The 22,613-nt window shown below is 35.3% G+C and overlaps 3 protein-coding genes across 3 annotated transcripts; 2 read left to right on the top strand and 1 right to left on the bottom strand.

Annotated features, from left to right (window-relative positions):
• Nucleotides 1–3,107: 3,107 nt before the first annotated feature.
• LOC131772135 (major facilitator superfamily domain-containing protein 1) lies at nucleotides 3,108–11,492 on the top strand. The gene is made up of 18 exons (XM_059088035.2): nucleotides 3,108–3,192; nucleotides 3,271–3,346; nucleotides 3,469–3,493; nucleotides 3,875–4,020; nucleotides 4,600–4,655; nucleotides 5,191–5,311; nucleotides 5,893–5,915; nucleotides 6,140–6,225; nucleotides 6,570–6,642; nucleotides 7,442–7,524; nucleotides 7,934–7,966; nucleotides 8,084–8,184; nucleotides 8,349–8,469; nucleotides 9,040–9,180; nucleotides 9,627–9,675; nucleotides 9,963–10,050; nucleotides 10,291–10,390; nucleotides 10,786–11,492. Exons 1-18 carry the CDS (start codon nucleotides 3,123–3,125, stop codon nucleotides 10,924–10,926), a joined length of 1,533 nt encoding a protein of 510 aa, XP_058944018.2. The 5' UTR covers nucleotides 3,108–3,122; the 3' UTR covers nucleotides 10,927–11,492.
• Nucleotides 11,493–11,626: 134 nt separating this feature from the next.
• Nucleotides 11,627–13,862, bottom strand: LOC131772136 (exonuclease V-like). The gene is made up of 3 exons (XM_059088036.2): nucleotides 13,692–13,862; nucleotides 12,931–13,152; nucleotides 11,627–12,375 (listed from the first exon to the last, which is right to left on the bottom strand). Exons 1-3 carry the CDS (start codon nucleotides 13,825–13,827, stop codon nucleotides 11,627–11,629), a joined length of 1,107 nt encoding a protein of 368 aa, XP_058944019.2. The 5' UTR covers nucleotides 13,828–13,862.
• A 79-nt stretch (nucleotides 13,863–13,941) lies between these two features.
• LOC131772134 (TRPL translocation defect protein 14) lies at nucleotides 13,942–22,318 on the top strand. The gene is made up of 13 exons (XM_059088034.2): nucleotides 13,942–14,222; nucleotides 14,630–14,697; nucleotides 15,579–15,616; nucleotides 15,878–15,915; nucleotides 16,294–16,422; nucleotides 17,182–17,276; nucleotides 17,606–17,710; nucleotides 18,478–18,555; nucleotides 18,734–18,829; nucleotides 18,996–19,092; nucleotides 19,736–19,830; nucleotides 19,951–20,066; nucleotides 20,376–22,318. Exons 1-13 carry the CDS (start codon nucleotides 14,132–14,134, stop codon nucleotides 20,512–20,514), a joined length of 1,185 nt encoding a protein of 394 aa, XP_058944017.1. The 5' UTR covers nucleotides 13,942–14,131; the 3' UTR covers nucleotides 20,515–22,318.
• Nucleotides 22,319–22,613: the final 295 nt, after the last annotated feature.

The raw sequence follows: 22,613 nt of genomic DNA, 5'->3' as shown, positions 1-22,613 counted from the left end.
GTAAGGCCCGGGAGCGGTCGATTAGATACTATAGATCTCCGCAATAGCACACAGTCTTAGGATAAGACTAGGGGGGAAAGATTCTGGATGAGGTTTTTGGTTAGAGGGGATTCTGGGAAAGTTTTTTTTTATAAGGGGAGGATTCCGGGTGAGATTTCCTCTTCCTATTTTGCGTTTTACTAATTAATCGTTGTGATTACCTTGATTTTGGTATTAAGGTACTCTATCGAAATTCGCTTACTAACAGTTTGGTTCTTCTTAGTCTAAGAGGCTTTTTCTAATTTGGGTGGCGTTACCTTTTGCTTAAAAAGTGCATACTTACCACGTAAAGAGAACTATCATACTGCTGTTTAAGGTCACCATTCTCGGCTAGTTGCTGGACATAGGCGATCAGGTTTTTCTCGAGTGTTATCTCCTCCTGTTCGATAATTTTACTTCTCAGTTCCATTTCATCAGCTGTATGGTCCAACTCATCTATTTTTTTCCTCAGGACTTTTTTCTCTTCATTAGCCTTTGAAATTTGGCCTTTCAAAATCTTGCTTTCAGTGGCCATCACTTTGTAACTTGCATTCTTGGTCTCCTCTAGCTCTAATTGCTGAAGAACTCCTTGCAGCCTTGCATTATCGGTTCTTTTGGTCTGAATTGTATATTTCATTTGTTCTTTCTTTGCTCGAAGGGTGTCTGTAAGTTCCATCATCTCACTGGTGTGAAAGTCCAAAGCGACATTCAATTCGTACAGGGTTTGTTCCAGTTTCTTGCCTTGAGCACACAGCTCGTCTAATTCCCTTTTGCGTTCTTCTCTCTCCTCCAACACCATGTCCAGTTTATTCAAGAGTGATAACCTCTCCTGTAAAAAAAAAAAATCAAACAGAGACCGGTTATTTTTTATCACTTGGGGGAGGGGAGGGGAAATTCGGCGAATTTTGGTTTGGTCACAATAAAATTTACTGATCCTCCCCTCCGTAGTCTTTTATTAATCCCCCCTCATTGGCAGTCAATATTCTTAAGTTCCCGAGTTTATACTCTGTTAGCGACGACTGATCCCCACTCCGTCCCCCCTGAAAACTATGTGATCCCATCCGAACCCTCTCCCCCCCACCCCCACCCCCGTGATAAACAAATGACTGGTCACATGGATTGCCTCCAATTAGGAATAAAGCTTAGATCTTTTTTAGTGTCTCTGTTAATTTCAAACAATGCGTTCAAAACGCGCGCACAATAAATAAATACGCCTGGAGAGCGTAACAATTGCGCTTTTTAATAAGTTAGCCTCAATCTGATTTCATGGTTTGTGTTAGTCCGTCAGAAATAAAAACGAATGGGTTTATTGCATAAATTTAGCTCAATGGGTATTTCTCTCTATGTACCTACCTCAGGAGTTTCAAACTCATCCGCCTGAACATATGGGGGAATAGGAACAGGGTTAAACTGGAAGCACGTGGGGGGAACTGCACTAATTGTAGGTGCTTGTTTTGGTCCTGATCCAGGTTTCTGAATGAACCCACCTCCCGGTAACTCAATCTTAACTGCATAATCTGCAGGTGCTTGTTGTGTTTCTGACCCAGGCTTCTGAATGAAACCTCCTCCTGGTAACTCGATCTTAACAGCAGAATCTGCAGGTGCTTGTCGCAGCTCTGACACAGGCTTCTGAATGAACCCTCCTCCCGGTAACTCAATATTAACTGCAGAATCTGCTGGCTGTGGCTCTGACACAGGCTTCTGAATGAACCCTCCTCCTGGTAACTCAATCCTCCCCACATTGTGGGACTGAGTATCTTCGGAACCTGTGAAAGATAAAGTAAAATATTAGCCACTCTAATATCGCTCAGTCTACAAGCCCCTGTTCGGGGATGAGCCCGCGCTCAACCACTTCGGGAGGATCGAAGATCGGATCGAGAAAACGGCGGAAATCGAGGCTTAAATCACCACCCCCGTCACATACAAACAGAACAACCAATCCCGTCCCAATCTTCAAGTTAAATAACGTGATTGTATTCTTATGCAGCCCAACTGATAAGGTGTTTGTATTTGTGTCTTTTGCCATCTTTCTCTCTCTAGCGCATCAGGCACAAGTTGGGGCTCAGCAATCAAGGGCGCAGCGACTCCCAATTTTTTTCAAACAAACAGAGTGAATGCACAGAGTTTTGAATTCCCCTTAGCTTGTTTGCTTCCAAAAAGAGATACTGTTCTGAACAAGCGAAAAGAAAAAGAAACATTTTTTACCTCTTACCCAAGAGAATATTCCCTTGACTTACCGGATTGCTCAACTTGTTTTGGGGGTAAGGTATTGAAATTTTGCGTAAAAGGATTCCACATTTTACTTCTGAAACGAAAAAAACAAAAAGCACTGATTAAGTTTCAGTAAGCGCAAATTTAAGAGGAAAGCTAACGATGAAACTTATTTTTAGAGGATGAGGGGTCTTCTAAGGTGCGGGAACATAAAAACAGTTCTGCTTTCGGAGACTACAGTTCGTAGCAATGGAGCGCGAACACAGTTTGCGATGCATCACAAAAGTTCTCTTACCTCGTTTTTTGATCTTCAGGTGTCCTCAAAAATCTCTGAAGATATTTTCGGTATGCTTTAAGACTCTTCAAATAACAAATCGGCTTGCTGTGAGTGTCGTAAACTTCTCGTAATAAACACACGTGTAGCTCTCCTCAGGGCGCAACAAATATTCACGCTATCTGTTCTGAGAATAAACACTTCCAGTTGCTATAGAGACGTTTAATGATAAATCACTTACGTCATTGAAATTTTTGGCGACGTCACCTGCGCCTGCAAACTTCAACGAAACCAAATGGAACACCTCTATTGATACATTTTTTCCTTTATCCGTACAGAATTTAGATTCAGTATTATTTCACCACATTTTAACTCTTTGATTTCACTCTTATTATATTTTTGCTTTCTTTCAAAAGGAAAGCCGTGCACATTGAAGTTCGAGACAATAATGGCTGCTCATAATATGATAAACAAACAAATAAACAACCTCTTACATAAAAATTGTTTACTTAACTTTGTAAACTTTTTGAAAACTTTTCCTTGATCTTTTTCCTGATTGGTTTGTTGTCAGACAACACCCCCAATAGAGGTCACGTGTTAAATCTGAAAGTAGAAAAACATGGCGGACCATAGAGATCTTGATCCTATATTTCCTGGACGAAATGAGGGATGTTTCCATGCAAGCAAAGGTTAATTTGTGATAGTATTGTTTGTAAATAATTAAATGATATTTAATCTTAATGCAGCTAATTACTTTATCATACTAGGTCCGTTTCGTTTCGTGCTACTAATTTTCACGTGTATGCTGACGTTCGGATCGTATTTTTGCTTTGATATGCCGAGGTGAGTTTGTCCATGAAATTTCTTTTCCAGCGTTAGATATCTGCATTAGAATATGTTTTTTTTCTAATTGTAAATTTTTGAAATATTCAACGTAAACAGTGTACATTACTATTCAATTGCAGTGTTTTGCAAAACACCTTCACAGCGGTGAGTGTTCGTTTAATACCGCTTTGAGTTTGTCTTTCCTAAATGAGGAATTAACAAGTCAGAACTTACTGAAAATCAAAAATGATGTTAATTACCCCGAGCTTGATTTTTCAATGGCAAAACTTGTAAAAGAAAGACTTGGTAGGTTCACCTATGAACCAACCAGACAATATTTTTCTTTTTAATCACTTAGCAAAAAGATGAACTTGATATTGTGACTGCAATTTGACGGGTAAAATGGGGGTCACCAATTTGATTCAGACTTTCACACACAAAGGGCTAAGATTAGTGGTGTTTGCATGAGGAAATAGTGTTTCTCTGGTAATTTTTTGTTTTTGTTTTTGTTTTTGTTGTTGTTTTTTATTGTTGTCTCTTTTGCAGCCTTCACATCCTAACAGCACAGGAAACTGTACAACAGTGGACGGAAAGCCAATAGACAAGATTCATAGTAATGGAACTCATTGTACTAGTGGCCTGGAGTTGACTGAAACACAATTTAATTTGCTGTATGCTATATATGCTTGGACGTAAGTGAAGATGTAACTTTGTTACCCAATAATTTACTTGAAAATGGTTATTCTCTTTTTATTTCTTTCTCTGGTAAATTACCTGATTTGCAAAGCCCTCTTTTAATGATTCCGAACTTCTGTGCTTGTTAAGGCAGATGTTGCTGGGAATTTGGAAACTTTGAGATATAAAGCTTGTGGATGTTTATAGAGCACACTTTTAAAATGTATTCATAAGCCAAGTTCTTTTTATGTATATTACTTAACTTGAATTAATTGAAGGTATTAAGTGTCCCAGATTTTGAATCAGTGCAAAATTCTTGTTGTTACTGGCTTCCCAATTGCTGAAAACCCATCATGTATTTTTGGAACACAACCAAGCTAAAATTAAGTCAAGTCTCAGGAAAATATTGTATTATTGATAACTGTGAGAGCATAGGTTGCCAATTTTTAGGTCTGTTCTCTTGCAGAGCCCTCTAGCTTTGCTTCTGCTATAGCTTTTAAGGCTCAGCTTGGTACTGCAGATTATTATGACAAAACCCCACAGGCAAAGTGTAATTCTTCTAATAACACAGTGTTTCTTATATTACTCTTTTGCAGGAATGCAATAGTTGTTGTACTAGCTGGGTTTTTAATTGACAAGTTGGGAAATCCAAGTAAGTAAGGAGGTAAATTACAGATGCTTTGAGATGCAAAACTGCAGCCAGAAGTTGTGAGCCCTTTTCCCTATCACTTATTTTAGATTTTCTGTACAAAGCATTTGGTTTTAATCTCAAAAAACAAGCTAGTGCTTTCCAGTGAACTGTTTTAAGAAGTTGCCTTCCTTTTCCCATCAAAATGTCCATCACAAAGGAATCCATGCTGATGAATTCTGTGCTGTCTTCTCAGTTTTCTTAAGTACCATCAGGATTCATAACTGTTTAACAAGTAATTACCTTCAGTTAAAAAATTAAAACCTGAGTCATTCCATCCCTATAGAATGTGTTACAGCAATGAAAGCACAATAATGTTAATTATTGTTTGAAGAGTGAGGAGTTATGACTTTTACCAAAGTGGTTGAAGTTTCCTCTCTTTTTATTCATTTCCATGGTGATGCAAATCAAGAAAGTGCAATACATAACAAAACAACAGACAAAAAAAGAACTCAGAAACTACAGTACAATATTTATGCAAATTGGTTTCCTCTTACAGTTGGTGCCCTGTTGTTTTCATCCATGTGCCTGGCTGGTACTTCTGTGTTTGCTATAGGACTGTACTTCGAAGGAGGGTCGGCCATGTTTCCCATTTTCTTATTGGGTAGAATACTGTTTGGGTAAGTTAATAGAGTGGTCTTTTAAAGCTTGCTCTAGTTTTTTCAGTTGTGATTATTTTTATAAAAAATTGCAATAAAACATTTCTTAAAAACATTTTAAGATTGCTATAAAACAATGATGTTTCAATGTTGGCTGAAGATCATTATCAATTTAAAATGTTTGTAAGTTGTAGTCTGTATATACCAAAATAACAATGGGTGATTATTCCCTTGCTTAATATTGAAAGCATGATTGCATATATTTATTTCATGATTAATTGACTGTTAATGTGTCTATTGATTAGCTTTAGGCCCAAATAATATCTGGAAGGTGCAGGTTTGAAGCCCATCCCTTCACTGCTTACTTGGGAGAATAATTTATTTACCTATAGACAGTGTACCTGTGGATAAATGGGAGATCAGATTTAAAAAGAAACCACTCAATCAATCAAAATTAATTCTAATCATTTCAAAAAATATAAAAATGTCAAAGTATTTAATAATATTAGATATTAAATTACTGTCTTTTTGAGCTGGTTATCTAGTATTGATTTATGGAAAACATGGTATTTTTCTCATGTTTGACATTTTCTTTACCACAGGTCTGGAAATGGCTCATTAACAAGTAAGTTCTAGACTTTGTATAAATTGGGATTAAATAGTTTGTCTGACTATTAAAAGCCCATCTCTATGTGGTGCAGTTGTGAGAAACTTCCCTTCTGTCTTTCAATCTATCAGAAGACCACTGAATCTTTTTCAAATTAACCAAATATAAAACTTTTGATTATTTATATAGTATTAAATTTTTTTCATGTTATTTATGTATATAGCTACATTTTATCCTCATAGTTGTGCAAAACAGAATATCTGCAATGTGGTTCAAAGGAAAAGAACTTGCTTTTGCATTTGGTTGTATTCTGGCATTTTCAAGACTTGTAAGTTCTTGCAACTAAATTTCATGTGAACCTGAAATTTGCATGGTTTTAAGGACAACTTGATAATAGCTTATGTCCATAATAGATTGTGGACATTATTTTCAGTCTGTCCAATCGTTAGAGATCAGGGTCTGTTAGTTCATTGGCTTCTTATAGCCAGAATGTTTTTTTAAATAATATTTTTATTGAGAACTAAATTGATTTTTGACTGTTTGTAACAATTTTTTGTGTACCCAAATCATATTTGCAAGTTTGTCAGAAATATTTTCACTAGATAGTACAGGTGCATGTTAGTTTTATTATCCAATCAGTTACTAAACAATTTTGTTTTTATTTCACTTTAGGGCAGTGTGTTAAACTTTCTTCTAACAGAAAGATTTAATGAAAAGTATGGTCTTCAGTGGACTTTATGGGGAGGTAATTTATTTCTTAACAAGTAACTTATGATAACCTTTAACACCCTAAGAGTGACCAGCTTCTAATTTTTCCCCACAATATCACCCCTGAATCAAACATGAAGGTCGTAAAAATAACAAAGATGATCACTAATTTAATAAGTTCTTGGTTGTTAACCAAATTCTCCATGTCAGTACCCAGGGAAATATATACAGAAAAGGAATATGCATACTTATGTTTGGGTATAAAGGGTTAATTTCTGTTAACTGTTTGTGATGCATAATACCATGGTGTTTCATTGTTTTGTACAACTTATTGATGTCATACATTTGATCACATCTTTATAGAATTCACCTTAGTTAGCAGATTGACTTTTGCGAGTTAACCAACTATTAATCTGACTAGTTATTCCATTCCAGTCTGTCTTTTGGGTCTCAGTATCTTTTAAGTTCCATGCAAATTTAGGCTATTCCAGCCAGGAACATTTTAGATAATTCCATGACTAGTTAGTTAGCCCCCTATAAATTCCTTGTTCTTAGAACATACTGAGAATGCTCTCTATATTGAATTTAATTCTGTGTGTGTAAGAAATAATATTAACCCTTTGACTCCTAAGCATCTAATTTCTCCTCACATTATCACACTTAATGGTGACAAGAATAAAGGAAATGATCACTAGCCAAAGAAGCCCTTGATTTCTAAACAAATTCTCCTCCTCAGGACCTAAGGAAATGTGTAGAAAACAGCATAGAGAATATACATATTGATGTTAGGGTGTAAAGGGTTAAACACTCTAAATGACTATTTTTTTTTTAATAAGGAGCCATCCTATGTGGAGTGGGTGTTGTCTGTGCTGTTGTAGCATCATTAATGGACATTATTGGGCTGAAGCAACTCAACAAGGTATGGCTTATAGTTATTCATTACACTGAAAGTTCTTGGAAAAAGCAGTTTCAGCAGTTACTTTGCAGAAAAGATTAGGCATTAGAATCTCTCTGTGGTTACAGATTCACATAATCAACTCAGTTGATAAAACCAAATTATCTTGTCATACCCCTCTATTTGACACAGAACCAGTTTCTTTCAAAACTTACCCTATAAATATATTTGGCATCAGAGATCAGGGAATTTTCAAGCTATGTAATTTTCAGCTACATTTCAGTGGCCTGAACTATTTTTAATTCAGATGAGAAGAATATTCTCATCTTATTTTACACAATTCTCTTGCTACCATATTTCTTAATGAAAACCTTAAGAGACTTGAAAAATACAAGTTAGGTAATAATTAGTTTCTTTATTCTTTGACTGACAGCAAGTAGAGATGGAAATTGAGTCAAAGAGAATGGTAAGTAATTTTTTACACTAAGTGCGGTCAGTACACTGGTGCCTCTGTCAGTTCTTTTTGTCCAATCATCTTCTGACCTCTTCTTAGTTTTACTTTTGTTTTGGTTGTTGTGTTTAGAGACTCACAGACATCAAGTACTTTTCATCGTCTTTCTGGCTTCTGGCATTCTGTCTAATGTTTTTCTACATTGGTGTATTTCCCTTCATTGCAAATGCCAGGTAATTTTTCTCTTCTATGGGACTGTAATTATGAAGTTGACATAACTTTGAAAGCATTTTAGAATTAAATATTAGGACCACGTACAAACTGATTTATCACCTATGTCAGAACCCTTAAAATGTTACTTTTTAAGACATTTTTTACCTTTTCAATTGTCTTGCAGTAAATTCATTTATGTGAACTACAATGAAACTTTCCGCTTTACCAAGCAAGAGTCTTCTTACATTGCGGGCAGTGTGTATATGGTGTCCATGATATTTGGACCTCTGATGGGACTATTTGTGGTAAGGAAAACAAAAACTACTCAACCCTTTAACCCCTAAGCATGACTGACATCTAATTTCTCCTTACCATATCACCCCTGAGCCAAACATTAAGGTCAGGAGAATAAAGGAAGAGATCACCAACCAAAGAAGCTCTTGATTGTTGGACAAATTCTCCTTGTCAGCTCCTGAGGAAATGTATAGAGAACAGTATGGAGAATATGCATACTGATGTTAGGGTGTAAAGGGTTCAGAAGAAATTTTTAATTAATCTGTTGTATTATGGAGGTTACCAGTAGGATCATATAAAATCAACAGATACCATAGCTACAACTCTTATTAGGTACCTTCTCCCATGTAAATCTGGAATTTGTTGGTTCTGAGCACTTCGAAAATGACCTTCAGATGAGTTATTGACCCAACCCTCTCATGGTTGCCCTTCTGCTGAAGTTTATTTTATGGACAAACTATGTTTATTTAGCTAGCTATAGTAAGTGCATGCAATACCTAGAACTGTTATCATCTGCAAAAGTCAGGTTTTTGAATGGTGGTCATAAAGTAGGGAGCTACCTTCTATTTATTGTCCTGCAGGATAAGTTTGGGCGTAGAGGGATTCTTATATTCCTTTGTTCAGCTTTAACAATACCAGTTTATGGATTTTTGGCATTTGCACCAAATGTTCATCCCCTTGTACCCACCATTTGGCTTGGCTTCACCTACTCCATGGCTGCAGTAAGTTAATCACTGGATAAAGAAGTTGTAAAATTTTAAATGCATGAAGTTATGATTTTAAGAATTAATTAGCTTCAGTTGGTAATGGTTCTGGTTACTGTGGTTCAAAGAGAACAACTTTAAAAAAATATGGATTTTGTCATTAAGAGCAAGCTGATATTGCTGTTAAAGTTTCTTTCTCTGCTGGTGTCAGTTTGTTTTCTACTGGCAATAACTTAAGGGTACTAGGGAGAAATGTGATGGTTGTTACAGCATGGGACAAGCTGGGATAAACATTAAATAATTAGGTGCTCAGTAATTTGGGTATTCATGCAATTTGATTGCATTTCAATTGTAGTTTGAAACGATTATTAAAATTCATAGTGTTTTCTAGTTATTATAATATTTTGCAATAAAATCAATTTATTTCTTCAGGAAGACTTAAGTTGTTTACTGTTTTCTTGTAGGCATCTCTTTGGCCATCATTCCCTCTTGTTGTGGAACAGGCAACTGTTGGTGAGTTAACAAAAACAGGAACCATTACTTTAACCTGAGCTCCTAGAAGATTTTGAATAGATGTCCTTCCACAATTAGCTTCCAGCCCTTTTCACCAAAAAAAACGTTCAGATGAAAGGTTTGGCTAAATTGACAATGGCTAAGAACCCTGTTTCATCAAAAAAAAAAAAACAAAAAAAAAATAGCTAAACTTTGTTAAACAACTGGCCCCTTTTTTTTTTTCTTTTTACCCTCATAGTAATTCTTTACATTGTTGCTGATTAGAAAGTGTTCTATCCCCCACATAGGTACTGCTCTAGGATTAACAACTTCAATTCAGATGATTGGTATGGGAATAGCTAACATCATCGTTGGAAAAATGCTTGATATTATAACGTAAGTAACATGTTCTTTGTACAATGCATATGAAAACGTTGTGACAGGTTTTTGAGGTAAACTGTTAATTCTGAGACTTCTTTTTTACATATATTTTTACTAAAGAGTTTTATCCTCTTCCAACTTATGGCCTGAGTGATTATTTCAGTTACTAGTTACTCTTTTTTGACCTATTCTTGTAATTCCACTATCTTAATAGAAGTATGATTAACATAATTAAGATTTTTTTTCTGATTTCAGGTCTCAATACAAATGGAAGTATGTTATGATTTTCTTGCTGGCCAATACCTTGGCTTGTGTGACATTTGCCATTTTGGTGAATATTGATGATAGAAGAAAGGTAAATGGCAGCCACTGTGATTTGATAATTTAATCCTTTAACCCTTAGAAGTGATTTACTAACTATTCCTTACAATTCCAATGTTATCTTGTGAACAGGTTATGAGAACAAAAAAATTTATTAGCAAGGGGATATTCTCTTGATAAAACACCAAATTCTCCCTGTTTTATTTATAAGAAACTATACAGTAGTCAGAAGAGAGAAAGTATAATTGGATCTTGAGACTTAAAGAGTTATGTTTGAACTGGTATATCATTCACATATTATAACAATGACTTTTCCTAGGGACTCAAATCATTAAAGCCTACAAGTAAAAGCATTATATCAAAAAATGTTGATAACATAATAAATTACTACATGTTAACTAGTTTTTCCTGCTCTGCTTTCCTATCTAGGGAGGTGTATTAAATCACTCGCCAAGAAAAAGAGATGATTCATTAATAGAAGGACCCGGCAACAATTATGGATCAATTTCCACGTCAGGATACACTAAAAAAGATGCACTTCTTTATGACTCCTCAACATCCATCAATTAGATCCAAGCAAACTTTCATAAGTATCAATCAATGTGTCTTTTTGTTTTACCCTTTTTTCCTTAAATCAGTTTTTACCATTTTCCAGAAAGTTCACATAATCAAGACTCCAGTGTAATTTTTTTTCCAGTATTATATCTCCAGATTTTGCTTGGATTTATAAGATAGAATAAATACCTCTTACTAACTGAGTTCAAGGTCTGTACTGTTTGTTATAGACCAAATTTTTCTCCACTCAGATTTATGGCCCTATTGAAGGCCATAAATCCAAGTGGGAACAATCAATGTTCTAAAACTTGCAAAACAGACTGAAAAAACAAGGCTAGTATAATATTTTTGATATCTCTGGGTTCAAATATAGAAGGAAGATTTCACTTCAAACAAACTTTAGATTTAGGGAAGCATACTGTGAAACAAGGCCCGCCAAATTGACCAATCATAACATAGGTAACAACTCTATACAAGATTTAATAATTTATAAAAAGCTGAAAAAATAATTAATTCTAATATTGATTTATTACAGTTTTTTATTATAAATAAAGTAGAATTTAAAATTGAGAAGAACAAGAATAAATTAAACACATAAAACTGTGTGCATCATTTTGAATTCTGCTGCAAAGTACCTGCTCTTTTTATCACATTGTGGTTTTCCTCTGAACAAATCAGGAAATGTTTTTAGCATACTTTAATTAGCTACAGGGTGTCAAAGCTTCCTAGCATCTGATTTTGTTCTGCACTCTTTGTCTTTTTTTACTCTCCACTCACAAATGTCTGCAAAGTCACATCTACTGCATTTCCAGGCTTCTTCTATTTCCACACCAACAGTTTCCCTTTCTCCTCTCCAGTATGGTAGCATTTTAATAAGCTGTGATTGTGTCCATTCTTTGTCCAAATCCATGCTAGTTCTACCAATCACTTGACAGGTTTCTTGCATGCAATACTCTACTGCTATTGAATTTAACTTTGGTATGTCAGACTGTTGGAATCTTCTTATTAGAAGATTGGTAATTTGAATGAGTCTGTCACACTGAACTCCACAGTCTCTTGCATATTGTGAAACATCTTTTGAAAGGATGGCATCTCCATTTAATTGAAGTTGTGATAAAAGCACTGAAGGGTCAGCCTTTCCTAAGAGCAAGTCATTAAACATAATGCTGTAGATCATTGCTTGCAAGGACGCCTGTCTTTGTTGTGCCTTGGATGGTAAGCTTTTCCTTGTCCTTGTTTTCAACTCTAACAGTTCTAACTGCCCCATCTCGTTGAAATGTACTTCATCAATAATTCCATAAACAAACACTCCCATGTTAAAAGGCCACCCAAAAACTGGAAGTTCTCTCACTGTTTGCTTTGCCTCAAGCAAAGCAATTTTACAAAGACAGTCCAAAAATTTGGTTGCCCACTTGTCCTCTTTAGACTCTACTTTGATCTCCACAAGGTCATATAATTCCTGTTCTGTGTGATAAAAAGTTTTAAGGCAATTAAATAATTAGTCAATGTTTACTCTTTTGCAAGACCTGTCTCAGCAGGATTGGGTATCAGATAGCAACAGGTGTTAGGATTCTGCCATTTCCAGGCTTAATGCAAATTGGAATGCACTTTTTTAATATCAGAAACTTTTCTTATGATTGTTTTCCTTTATTACTTAGTAACTTGAAGTAATCATTTCTTTGTTAGAAGGGCAATCCCCACCCCATTCCACCCTAAATCGTGTACACCATTCACCCCCCTCCACACCCCTTGGCTATGATTAACCCTTTACACCCTGACATCAGTATGCATATTCTCCATAGTGTTCTCTATACGATTCCTTAGGTGCTAACGAGGAGAATTTGTTTAACAATCAAGAGGTTCTTTAGTTGATGATCAGATCTTTTACTCTCCTAACTTTAATGTTTGATTCAGAAGTGATATAGTGAGGAGAAATTAGATGCCAGTCACCCTTAGGGGTTAAAGGGTTATGGCCACCCAACCTCTTCATCTCTATCCTATTGCAAGGCTACATAGTACCTCTTTCAAGGTGAATGAGTTTTCCCATCCTCATTGGCTCAGATTCTTGTTTAAGTTCAGGAGCTGTGAAGGCATACTCCATTTGCTGCTCACACCAAAATTGAGCAGTTAAATCACTCACACTTAAGTAACCACGACCACCTTTGAACTTTTCAAGAGGAGTTAAAGCCTCCTTAATCGAAGAGCAATTGATGTCCTCTCTGTGTTCAATGCTTTTGGTCTCTAGATGTAATAAAATGAAATAAGAAACCTGTGAAAATATTATTTTGACTATTATTCATGAATTTTTTATCTCTATGCATTCCCAAACCTCTTTCGTTTGAAATATCTCAAAAGTGGTCCTCCTTATTGTGTACTGTTCTGAGAATTTGGGGTTAAATCAAAGTCCATGAGTTGACTTATTCTACATTCTTATAACCTATCTGCTTGACATTGTATTAACGATGCAACAAGAAATTAAATCTTTGTCACTCGTGGGAGTGAAAAGGTTATCAAATGTATGATAGTTTGTGACAACGATTGAAAATAAACAGGCGAGTAAACATCTCCCGGAAGACTTTCAGAATTACTCTGCAAGCTGTATAGTCGACCTTTCTGACTAGAGCCTCCCTTCTACTAAACCTCTTCAGAAATATAGTGGCCTAAGAAGAGAAACGGGACCGTTAGAAAGAACAAAACCTGAGCAAGTGTAAAAAAGAAAAAGGCCATTAACTATACGAGATTTTGGCGCTATTCTATGAAGTTAAAATGGTTTTGCTTACCTTCCTGAGCAATCTGCATCATGGCGTTCTGAAGAGCTTCGTCCAGAATTTGAAATTCTTCATCGCTGACAATCTCTACCTCGATAGAGTTATTTCCACTTTGAACTGGGTCACTCTCCTCTGGAATTTCTTCCATACTTGCAAAATCTTCAACAAAAACCCACCTGGTAATCGTTGTTTTGAATTTTTTTTAATTTCTCAAATGACCGCTGACCCGAGCCGCTTTATTTCCCGCGTGTTTTGTCCTGAGGCGACTTGCTTACTCACGTCTCTTCATTCTTCGACGATTCCTTCCGGTTCTTAAGGAAATTGTGTTTTTGAAACCTTTCCGCGTTGTAAACTTGACTTTTTTTGAGGATCTGGAAAACTGATTTATTGGAGTAGTGGACAGCTGAGCATTAGCAAAATATCTTGGTGTCCAATTGAAAGAGATAGTTACCATGAACCCACCGGACCAGAATGGAGGTCATGTTAATAATCTGGACGGCGATAAAAAAGAGAAAAGGGTGTACAAAGTTGTTTTGACTGGAGGTTTGTTCCAATATTATGCTGAAATAACCGTTTAGGAGCTTCAAGGAGGCTTTGGTCGTCAATTTGAGGCCATGCACGCATAATAATAACAAATTGTTTGTTATTGTTTACCTATCTAGAAGGCGTACTTCGTTAAACTAAAAACATTCAACAAAATTAAGCTCTTTTACCTTTTTTTACCATGAGGAGCTGTAGTTTGCTTCATACTTGAATTTTTACGAATTTATCACATACAATGCCGTGAACAGCATTGGGCAAGATTTAATCCCGTGCTTTTGTTTGTAAATAATTATCGCATGCTGGCGTTTTTATTAAATTCGACATAGGAAATCATCTCACTAAACTGAAAATATCAGAAATGTAAGTCAGTGGGATTTTTTTTGTGTGTGTGTGTGATTATTTTAAAGGTCCTTGTGCAGGGAAAACAACTGTTCAAGCAATGATGTCAACTTTCTTTGAAAATCTTGGATGGAAGGTGTGAATATTTTATACCCCTAAGGGAATAAATCTGTACTTCTAAGAAAATTTGCCAAGAGTGTTTGCCAAAACGGAGGTCGAGAATCATCTGGTAGAGATCTCTTCACTTGGTCCTAATTTTGATCCTGTCCTGCATAGACTGATGTAGACACCATCATTCATAACAATCAAAACGCCTCAAATTTCAATTTCCTCTTCCAAATGCTCATGACATTGCATATGAAAAACCTAATTAAAAAATTGTAAACATTATAGGGTTAGCACCATAACAGTTTGACAATTATTCAAGCTCTGAAGGGCATTTTTAACAACTGGGAATTTCTTTTGTGGAACAATGATACATAAACACCATTATTTTTATCCCAGTGCAATTCAAATGCAATTGTAGATGCCTCAATCAGGGGCAGGTTTCCATTGGAACATTTGGCAACACTGAAATGTGTCCTTAAGCTAGCCAAATGATTATGCATTGATATTATAATTCAAGTGCTTTCAACCAATAACAAAACTAGGCATCACATTTGAGAACAATTTCACTCTTCAATGACCACTAATGATTTTAACCCAAGTTTTAAAATTATAGTTAATGAATGAGGAACAAAACAGGTGAACCATTTGCATTTTAAGTACAATAGTTTGGGTTGATTCATTATGTTTAGTAGCATTTCTTTTCCATTTTGAATGCATTTATTGGTGACTAAGTGTCAACCTGGTTGAGTTCCAACTTGCCTTTTAAAAAAGCATTTCTTATCATACTTGGCATTATATGCAAAAACAAATCATCAAACCTTTGGCAAATATTTACCTGTGATTATTGATTTTGCAAATTCATGTCAGAATGATTTTTTCCAAACTTGATAATTTCTGTTTTATCGCCAGGTTTACAGAGTTCCAGAAGCAGCCACTGTATTGCTGGGGTAAAATTTATTGAAAACAAACAATCCACAACTTTATTTTATTTTAAGACCAAACACACTTTTCTTCAATAAATCCAAAAATTTAAAGATCAGATGGTGTGAAAAAATACTCTATATTTCTTTCTTTTTTTTTTTTGTAATTTAGAAATTTTGAGATCATAGTGTGTTAGAAACACTCTATATTAATTTTTTTAAATTTAGAAATTTAGACATCAGATTGTGCCACCAATAATTTATTAAAAATTTTTTTTTTTTTTATAGTGGCGGCGTGAAGTTTCCAGATCTCAGTGAGCAAGAAGGTGTGTAATAAATTGGGAGCTTTGCTTACTATCAATCGTCTTGACTAGTCTTGTTATAAATGTGCCTATGAACTAAGGAGCCAGCCTTTATTCATCGCTGGGGTAGGGAGGGGGAGTTTGAAGGATTTTGGTCATGTTTTAATGAAATTCACATGATTCCCTCTAAGGCTTTGTGGCATTCCAATGATCCCCCTTGTCTATAGTCCATCCTTAATACTCTTTCACTAGCAACTGACCCTGCTCCATTTTCCTTGAAAACCATGTGATTCTCTTCCAAAAAATCCTCGGACCCTCCTCACCCTCCTGTGACAAATAATAAGTGGTCCTCAAGTACTGAAAGTGAAGAGGACTCCGACTTTTTATATCCTCTTTTTCTAGTGTATAACTTTCAGGAAAATTTAATACGGACAATGCTGCAGTTGGAGCAGACATTCTTTGACCTCGCTTCCACAAGCAAGACAGACACAATAGTGATTTGTGACCGAGGGGCTATGGATCCTTCATCATGTAAGTCAACTGAACTGTTACCCTTTGATTTTTTTAAATTTCAGATCTCTTTCCTGGGGAAGGGAATAGAAACCTTGAAGGAGGAAGAGGAAGGGGTTCTGGGTTATGTTCAATAGTATGTGGGAACTCAACCAAAATGGAAGTGTTTAGTTCCAAGATATTTCAATTAAAATAATTAATGACTTCCAGATTGAAACAGGTTAACTGTACAAGAATTTACTTGTCACAGGGTTCGTACAGGTCCTGGAAAACCCGGAAAGTCGTGGAATTTTATTTTGACATTTTCCAGGACTGGAAAGTCCTGGAAAAAGACTTCAGGTCCTCAGGAAAGTCCTGGAAATCTGCTTATCTCAAGTGATAAAGTTTTCATAATTTATGTTATAAGAAATCTATATGGATCATGAAAAGATTTGATTTTGAAATACTGGGAAATTTGGAGGCCAAGAAAAACCAATCTGAGTCCTGGAAAAGTCCTTGAAATTTGTTTCTGAAAAAGGGTACAAACCCAGTTGTCACACTTCATCACCATGACTTCCTGAACCCTTCAAGATACTGTACTATGGCAGAAAGACAGGATAATTCACAGCCAGACCTTGGCAAGCACAAAGTATTGTTGCATATAAAGTGTGAATTATTTAAGTAAAAAAGTTGGGGAAAAAATTAAAACTGAATTTGATGTTAAAACCATTATTAATAATGAGTTTTTTTTTTGTAACATTTGAATAGCCTTTAGTTAATGGTTTTCTTATAACTTTGCAGATATGAGCTCAGAGCAGTGGGATAAACTTCTTGAAAATAATGGTTGGAACAATGTGTCATTACGAGATGCACGCTACGATCAAGTGATTCATTTGGTAAGGTGCACAATATTGGTGAACCCCTGTCTATGTATCTTTGTTTGAATTATTTTTTTTACTACACACTGTTCTGCAAATCCAAGCTTTTTCTGGTTAGATAGAAGATTCAAGTTTCTCAGCTGGAACTGGGATTCATTCCTGTCCTGAAAAATATCTCTTTAAACTTTTGGCATCAATGGACCTTATTATTAATTTTTAACTTTTGGTGCTTCAATTCTTGTGGAACGCAGAAATCAATTAAATTTCTTGTAAGTGATTTGAAGCATGTAGTCACATTGATAAACATTCAGATTTAAAAATTAATATTTAATATTGATGTTTTGCAGGTATCAGCTGCCCAAGGAGCAGTAGAATTTTACACATTAGCAAACAACAACACACGAAAGGAACCTATAGAACAAGCGAGGAAATTGGACAGACTAACACAACAGGTCCAGTTCACACCTTAATTAACATTTTACTCAAATCTGCATTGACATGAGATTCAGTCGGTTTTAATTTGATGATCTGATCACAAGATTAAACAAAATGATCACCAAAGAAATAAATCCTTGATTATGGAACAAATTCTCCTTGGCAGCTCCCTAGGAAGTGAATAGAGAAGAGTATGAAGAATATGCATACTGATGTAAGGCTGTAAATGGTTAAAAGGGCATTTTACTCAAATCTGCAATGACATAAGATTCAGTCAGATTTTAACCCTATGAGCCCTAAGGGTGACCAGCTTTCAATTTCTCCTTACAGTATCAGCCTTGAATCACAGATTCTGATCACAAGATTTAACAAAATGATCACCAAAGAAAAAAATTCTCGATTATGAAACAAATTCTCCAGAGTATGAAGAATATGCATACTGATGTAAGGCTGTAAATGGTTAAAAGGGATTACTGCATCTGAACAATATTTGGATGGTGGGGAGTCACCTTCAGGAAACTGCTCAACTAGACGATCGAACAACCATGACAGAAGCACTTCTGATCAACTAAAGGCTTCAAAAATATCAATATTTTATCCCCTTGTATCAATTATGAACAATAAAGTACTAGTCTAGTAACTGATCAAGTGAAAATGAATGACCCAGCTGGATTGTGGTTTGATTCAGCAGGATTAGGGTTGAGGTAAAATTGCTTAAACTTTAACAACTGAGGTGTAAATTGAAGAAGAGTAAACTTTAAGCTTATTTTTTTTTCCAAAACAGGCCTGGGTTGGTCACCCATATGTTGATGTGATTGAAAACAATATGGACTTTAGCAAAAAAGTGCGGCGGGCCATTGATGTAAGAAATTTATAGTCTACAGATTAGTCAACATTGAAGACTCATTTTTAATAATGACTTCGTATTTATGTGTGAGAGAGGTGAACTAAATGTAAACAGGGTCAGTTATAGGCTGTTTTTGTGAAAGAACTTTGATTTTTAGAGTTAAAAATCTCACAAAAAGTAATCCATTTTGCAGGCTGTATGTTTCAGAATGCGTATTGATACTGGAGATCGTCTGTCACCAGAGAGTGTAAAACGCAAATTCCTTGTTACATCTCTGCCAGATGTCAAGGTAATATTATGCTCTATATATTTGTGAATTTACTCCAGGGGTTGTTGTGCTACCATCAAATATCTTCTATAAGGAGTTGATTAAGCCTTAAATCATGTTGCCCTTATTTACTCATTTTGTTTTCCGCCATTTCAGCTTGAATTGATTATTGTTTATTTCCCCATAGGCTTTTCCTGTATTTCAAGACTTTGATGTGGTCCATGACTACCTTTCAACCTCAAATCCAGAAAAACAAGCTCGTCTGAGAAGAAGAGGACAGAATGGTAAGTTTGTCTTATGGAATATTTCAGACCCCTGCTAAATTTTCAAAACCACTCAGCAGAGAAGATTTTCACAAAAACTTTTCTCTTTTATCCTTTTTTAAGACCCTCCCTCTCTAGGGAAGTGGTACTTTTTCAAAATTCAGGTGAGGTTTGCAGCATGCCACTTCACAGAGCATCACCTTTCCTTCAAAGAAAAATAAAGGCTTAAAATTTTCAGATCAATATCAGTATCTGGGCAACTGCCCACTTACCCCTCCCCTAACACAACATTAACCCTGACTTGTTAGGTTAGGGGAGGGGTAGGTGGGCAGTTGCCCAGATACTGATATTGATCCAAATTTCCAACCTTTCATCAGAATTTTAATAACTTCACCCTACTATCACTAAACCCGATTTCAAACAACCCCCATTCTGGAGAGTGAACAAAATCACACCTGCTATCAAACTCGGGTGTTAAAATGATTTCCAATTTTAGAGCAAAAGGTTATCTCCTTTCTTATTAATTTTTGTCAATTGTCATTCTATAGAAGGTCAAAGGTTAACCTTCAGTTAGTGGCTGAAAGTTGAAAAATCTTCCTTATCTGGAAATATGACCACAACATTAAAAATTATCATCACTCATTTGAAATTATATTTCTTTTAGGTCATTTTACATACATGCACACATTACGACAAGAAACTAACGTCAGTGGCCAAATTGTAGAAGTCAGAACAAATTTATCTTCCAGAGATTATGAGGTATGTACATCAAGTTACAAAATTTCTTGTGCATTCTTTGTTAACAGGTCCTGAATTTAAGATCTCCTTGTTTAAATAGTCCTGTCTCACTTATAGCTGTGAAAATTTATTTCTCTTCAGATATTACATTCTCAATATGATCATACTCGGCAATCTGTTTATAAGACCAGAAGATGTTTTTTGTGGAAAAACCAGTACTTTCAACTTGATATCTACAATGAGCCTTGTCATCCAAGGTAGGTTTGATTCAGTACACAAGAAAAGTCTTTGTAAAGTTCTCAGAGCTACCTTAAAACTTTAGGTTGGCAAAAACCTCCAAAACATACTTGATATTTGCTTTTTTTATTATCTTTTCACTTGTCAGATTTCATTTATGTTGTAGTTCTGGTTACTGTCTGCTATACAATTCTTATGATGTTAGTTGGGAGAATTTGGTATAGGATCAACTAATAAACCTCTTGTTGATATTTTTCTTTATTCTTATAACTTGTCTGCTTGATATTTTATTGAATGTATTCTAACAGTTTATTGGGTTGGCTCTACAGGTGTAAAGGGCTTCGAATCCTTGAGACTTACACCACTATAAAACAAGGTGACTTGGAGTTACCAGATTTCCTGGATATTGCCAAGGAAGTAACAGGGGACCCAAGTTACTCCATGTTCCATCTATCTTTAAAAGAATAGTCATTGTTAGACTGTATGCAAGTACACACAAGTTACAACTATATTTTTCCTTGTAGTGGTCAGACAAATAACTGACAATGCAGCTACTGTTAACAGGATCATTTGAAGGAAATTAGCCCATTACTTCACTTGACCCTTAAAACCCTAACATCAGTATGCACACTCTCCATAGCATTTTCCATAATTTTCCTAAGATGCTTCTAAGGAGAATTTTTTCAACAATCAAGAGCTTTTTTAGTTGGAGATCATTTCCTCTATTGTTATGGCCTTTAAATGTGTGATTCAAGAGTGATATTGTAAGAAGAAATTACTAGATGCTAGTCACTTAAATGAGTCAAATGGTTAAAGGAAACAAATTGTGATTCCAAATAAAGTTGTTGGTGCCAATCAGATTTTAGAACCAAAGCAAGGAAAAATAAGAGAATTTAGATGAGATTCATAGATTGTTTCCTTTAATTGGATTGTGTGTGACATGGTAACAGTAGTTGCAGTATTTGATCGAGGGGTTTTTAAGGCAAGTACTTGGCATTGAATGCAGAGCATAATGGTGGTGGTGGTGCATGTGTGTGTGAGTGCATGACAAAATTTGTGTTTAAAAGAATAACTCATTGTAACTGAAGACCTTCAAATTGTAATGAGAATTTTAAAGAAGTGTCATTACTTAAGTTGATCAAAGTTATAATATAATAATGTTATAATAAGTTAGGATTTAAATCAGACTTTCCAAGCTTTGATTTTGGAGTTTTAAATCCTTTTCATTTGCACCTACAATTAATGTCTTGACTCACTTTTACATGACACTGGATAGGTATTACTCTGACCAGAGTTGGGAGAGAGTAGATTTTTTTTAATTATTAGGCAACTATAGAAGAACAAATACATGATTTTAATATATCTCGGTGTATTTAATTTTTTTTAGCATAGTTTAACCTCCTTGGTGTGAGTTCAATTTAATGCAGATAACCTCTACAATGGTAAAACAATTTATCAGTAATCATCAATTGTGCGGCACCATTTTGTTGTCAGGGTGTGAAAATTTATGGAGGCAGTCTCTGTCAGTATTTTCTTTGAATGTAAAAAATTTTGAATAATTTAATATGGAAACCCTTCCTGAGCCTGAAGAGGGCAGTTAATTTATAGGTAGACATATTCTTTTATAGCCACTTATTACACACTGAAGTAGTTTAACTCAAGTTAACTTCAGCTACTATTTATCAATTCCATTTCAGTGTGAAGAGTAACTACTTGGTATAACTATAAAATAGTTTGCTTCAATTACACTCCAAGACCTTTTTTTATCAGAGCATTCAGTCTGAGACGAACCAATTTTGAGAACATGTTGAGAATGTTTTCAGGCTCAAATTGCAAAAAAATAAATAAAGTAACACTTTAATAGAAAGAATATTCAGCATCAGCCCCAAAACTAGACCTCCTTTTCAAAAAATGTGTCAAGGTATAAATTGCAGTGAACTTAAACCAAAAACCAGCTTGAGCGGCAAGAGCTTAGCACCTGAAAATGCTTCCTCTAACCCCAACCCACTCCCTTTCTGCTTTTGGAACTTTCAAATGTTTTGGCCAATATCAATTAGTGTCAGCAGTAAATATCAGTAATTAAAACTTTGTGTAGGTAGTAAAAATACTGAGAATGATCTTGACATAATTGTGTCTTACAGGTGTATGTTAATTAATCTGAACTTAGAGTGGAAATTGATGTCAAATTACTTTTGTTTTTTGTGTAGTAAGAATTTGTTTGATGCTTGAATTATTTACTAGTATTTATTATCATAATACACCAGCAAGTCTTAACATTTTGTTGTATTGATTATTCTTACTTATTTTCTGGTAAGGGGATGAGAGGGAAGGACAGGCTGAAGACTTGTGATCTAAATGGTTGTGCTGAAACAGAAGAGGTCATGTAATCAGAGAATGAAAAATAGCTTTCTCACATTTATGTTTTGAGTAAGCCTTGCAAAATCACAGTCAATGACCTAAAATGATCCCAAAATGATTTTCATGAAATGCTATACCTATAGACTGTCAGAAAGGCTTTTGTTTTCAACTTCTCATATTTTCTGCCTTTCAGTTCACCTTTTATTGAT

The sequence above is a fragment of the Pocillopora verrucosa genome, chromosome 2 (assembly GCF_036669915.1).
Source record: "Pocillopora verrucosa isolate sample1 chromosome 2, ASM3666991v2, whole genome shotgun sequence".
NCBI lineage: Eukaryota > Metazoa > Cnidaria > Anthozoa > Scleractinia > Pocilloporidae > Pocillopora > Pocillopora verrucosa.
Note: the sequence above shows the minus strand (reverse complement) of the source record. Positions and strands in the feature narration are given on the sequence as shown.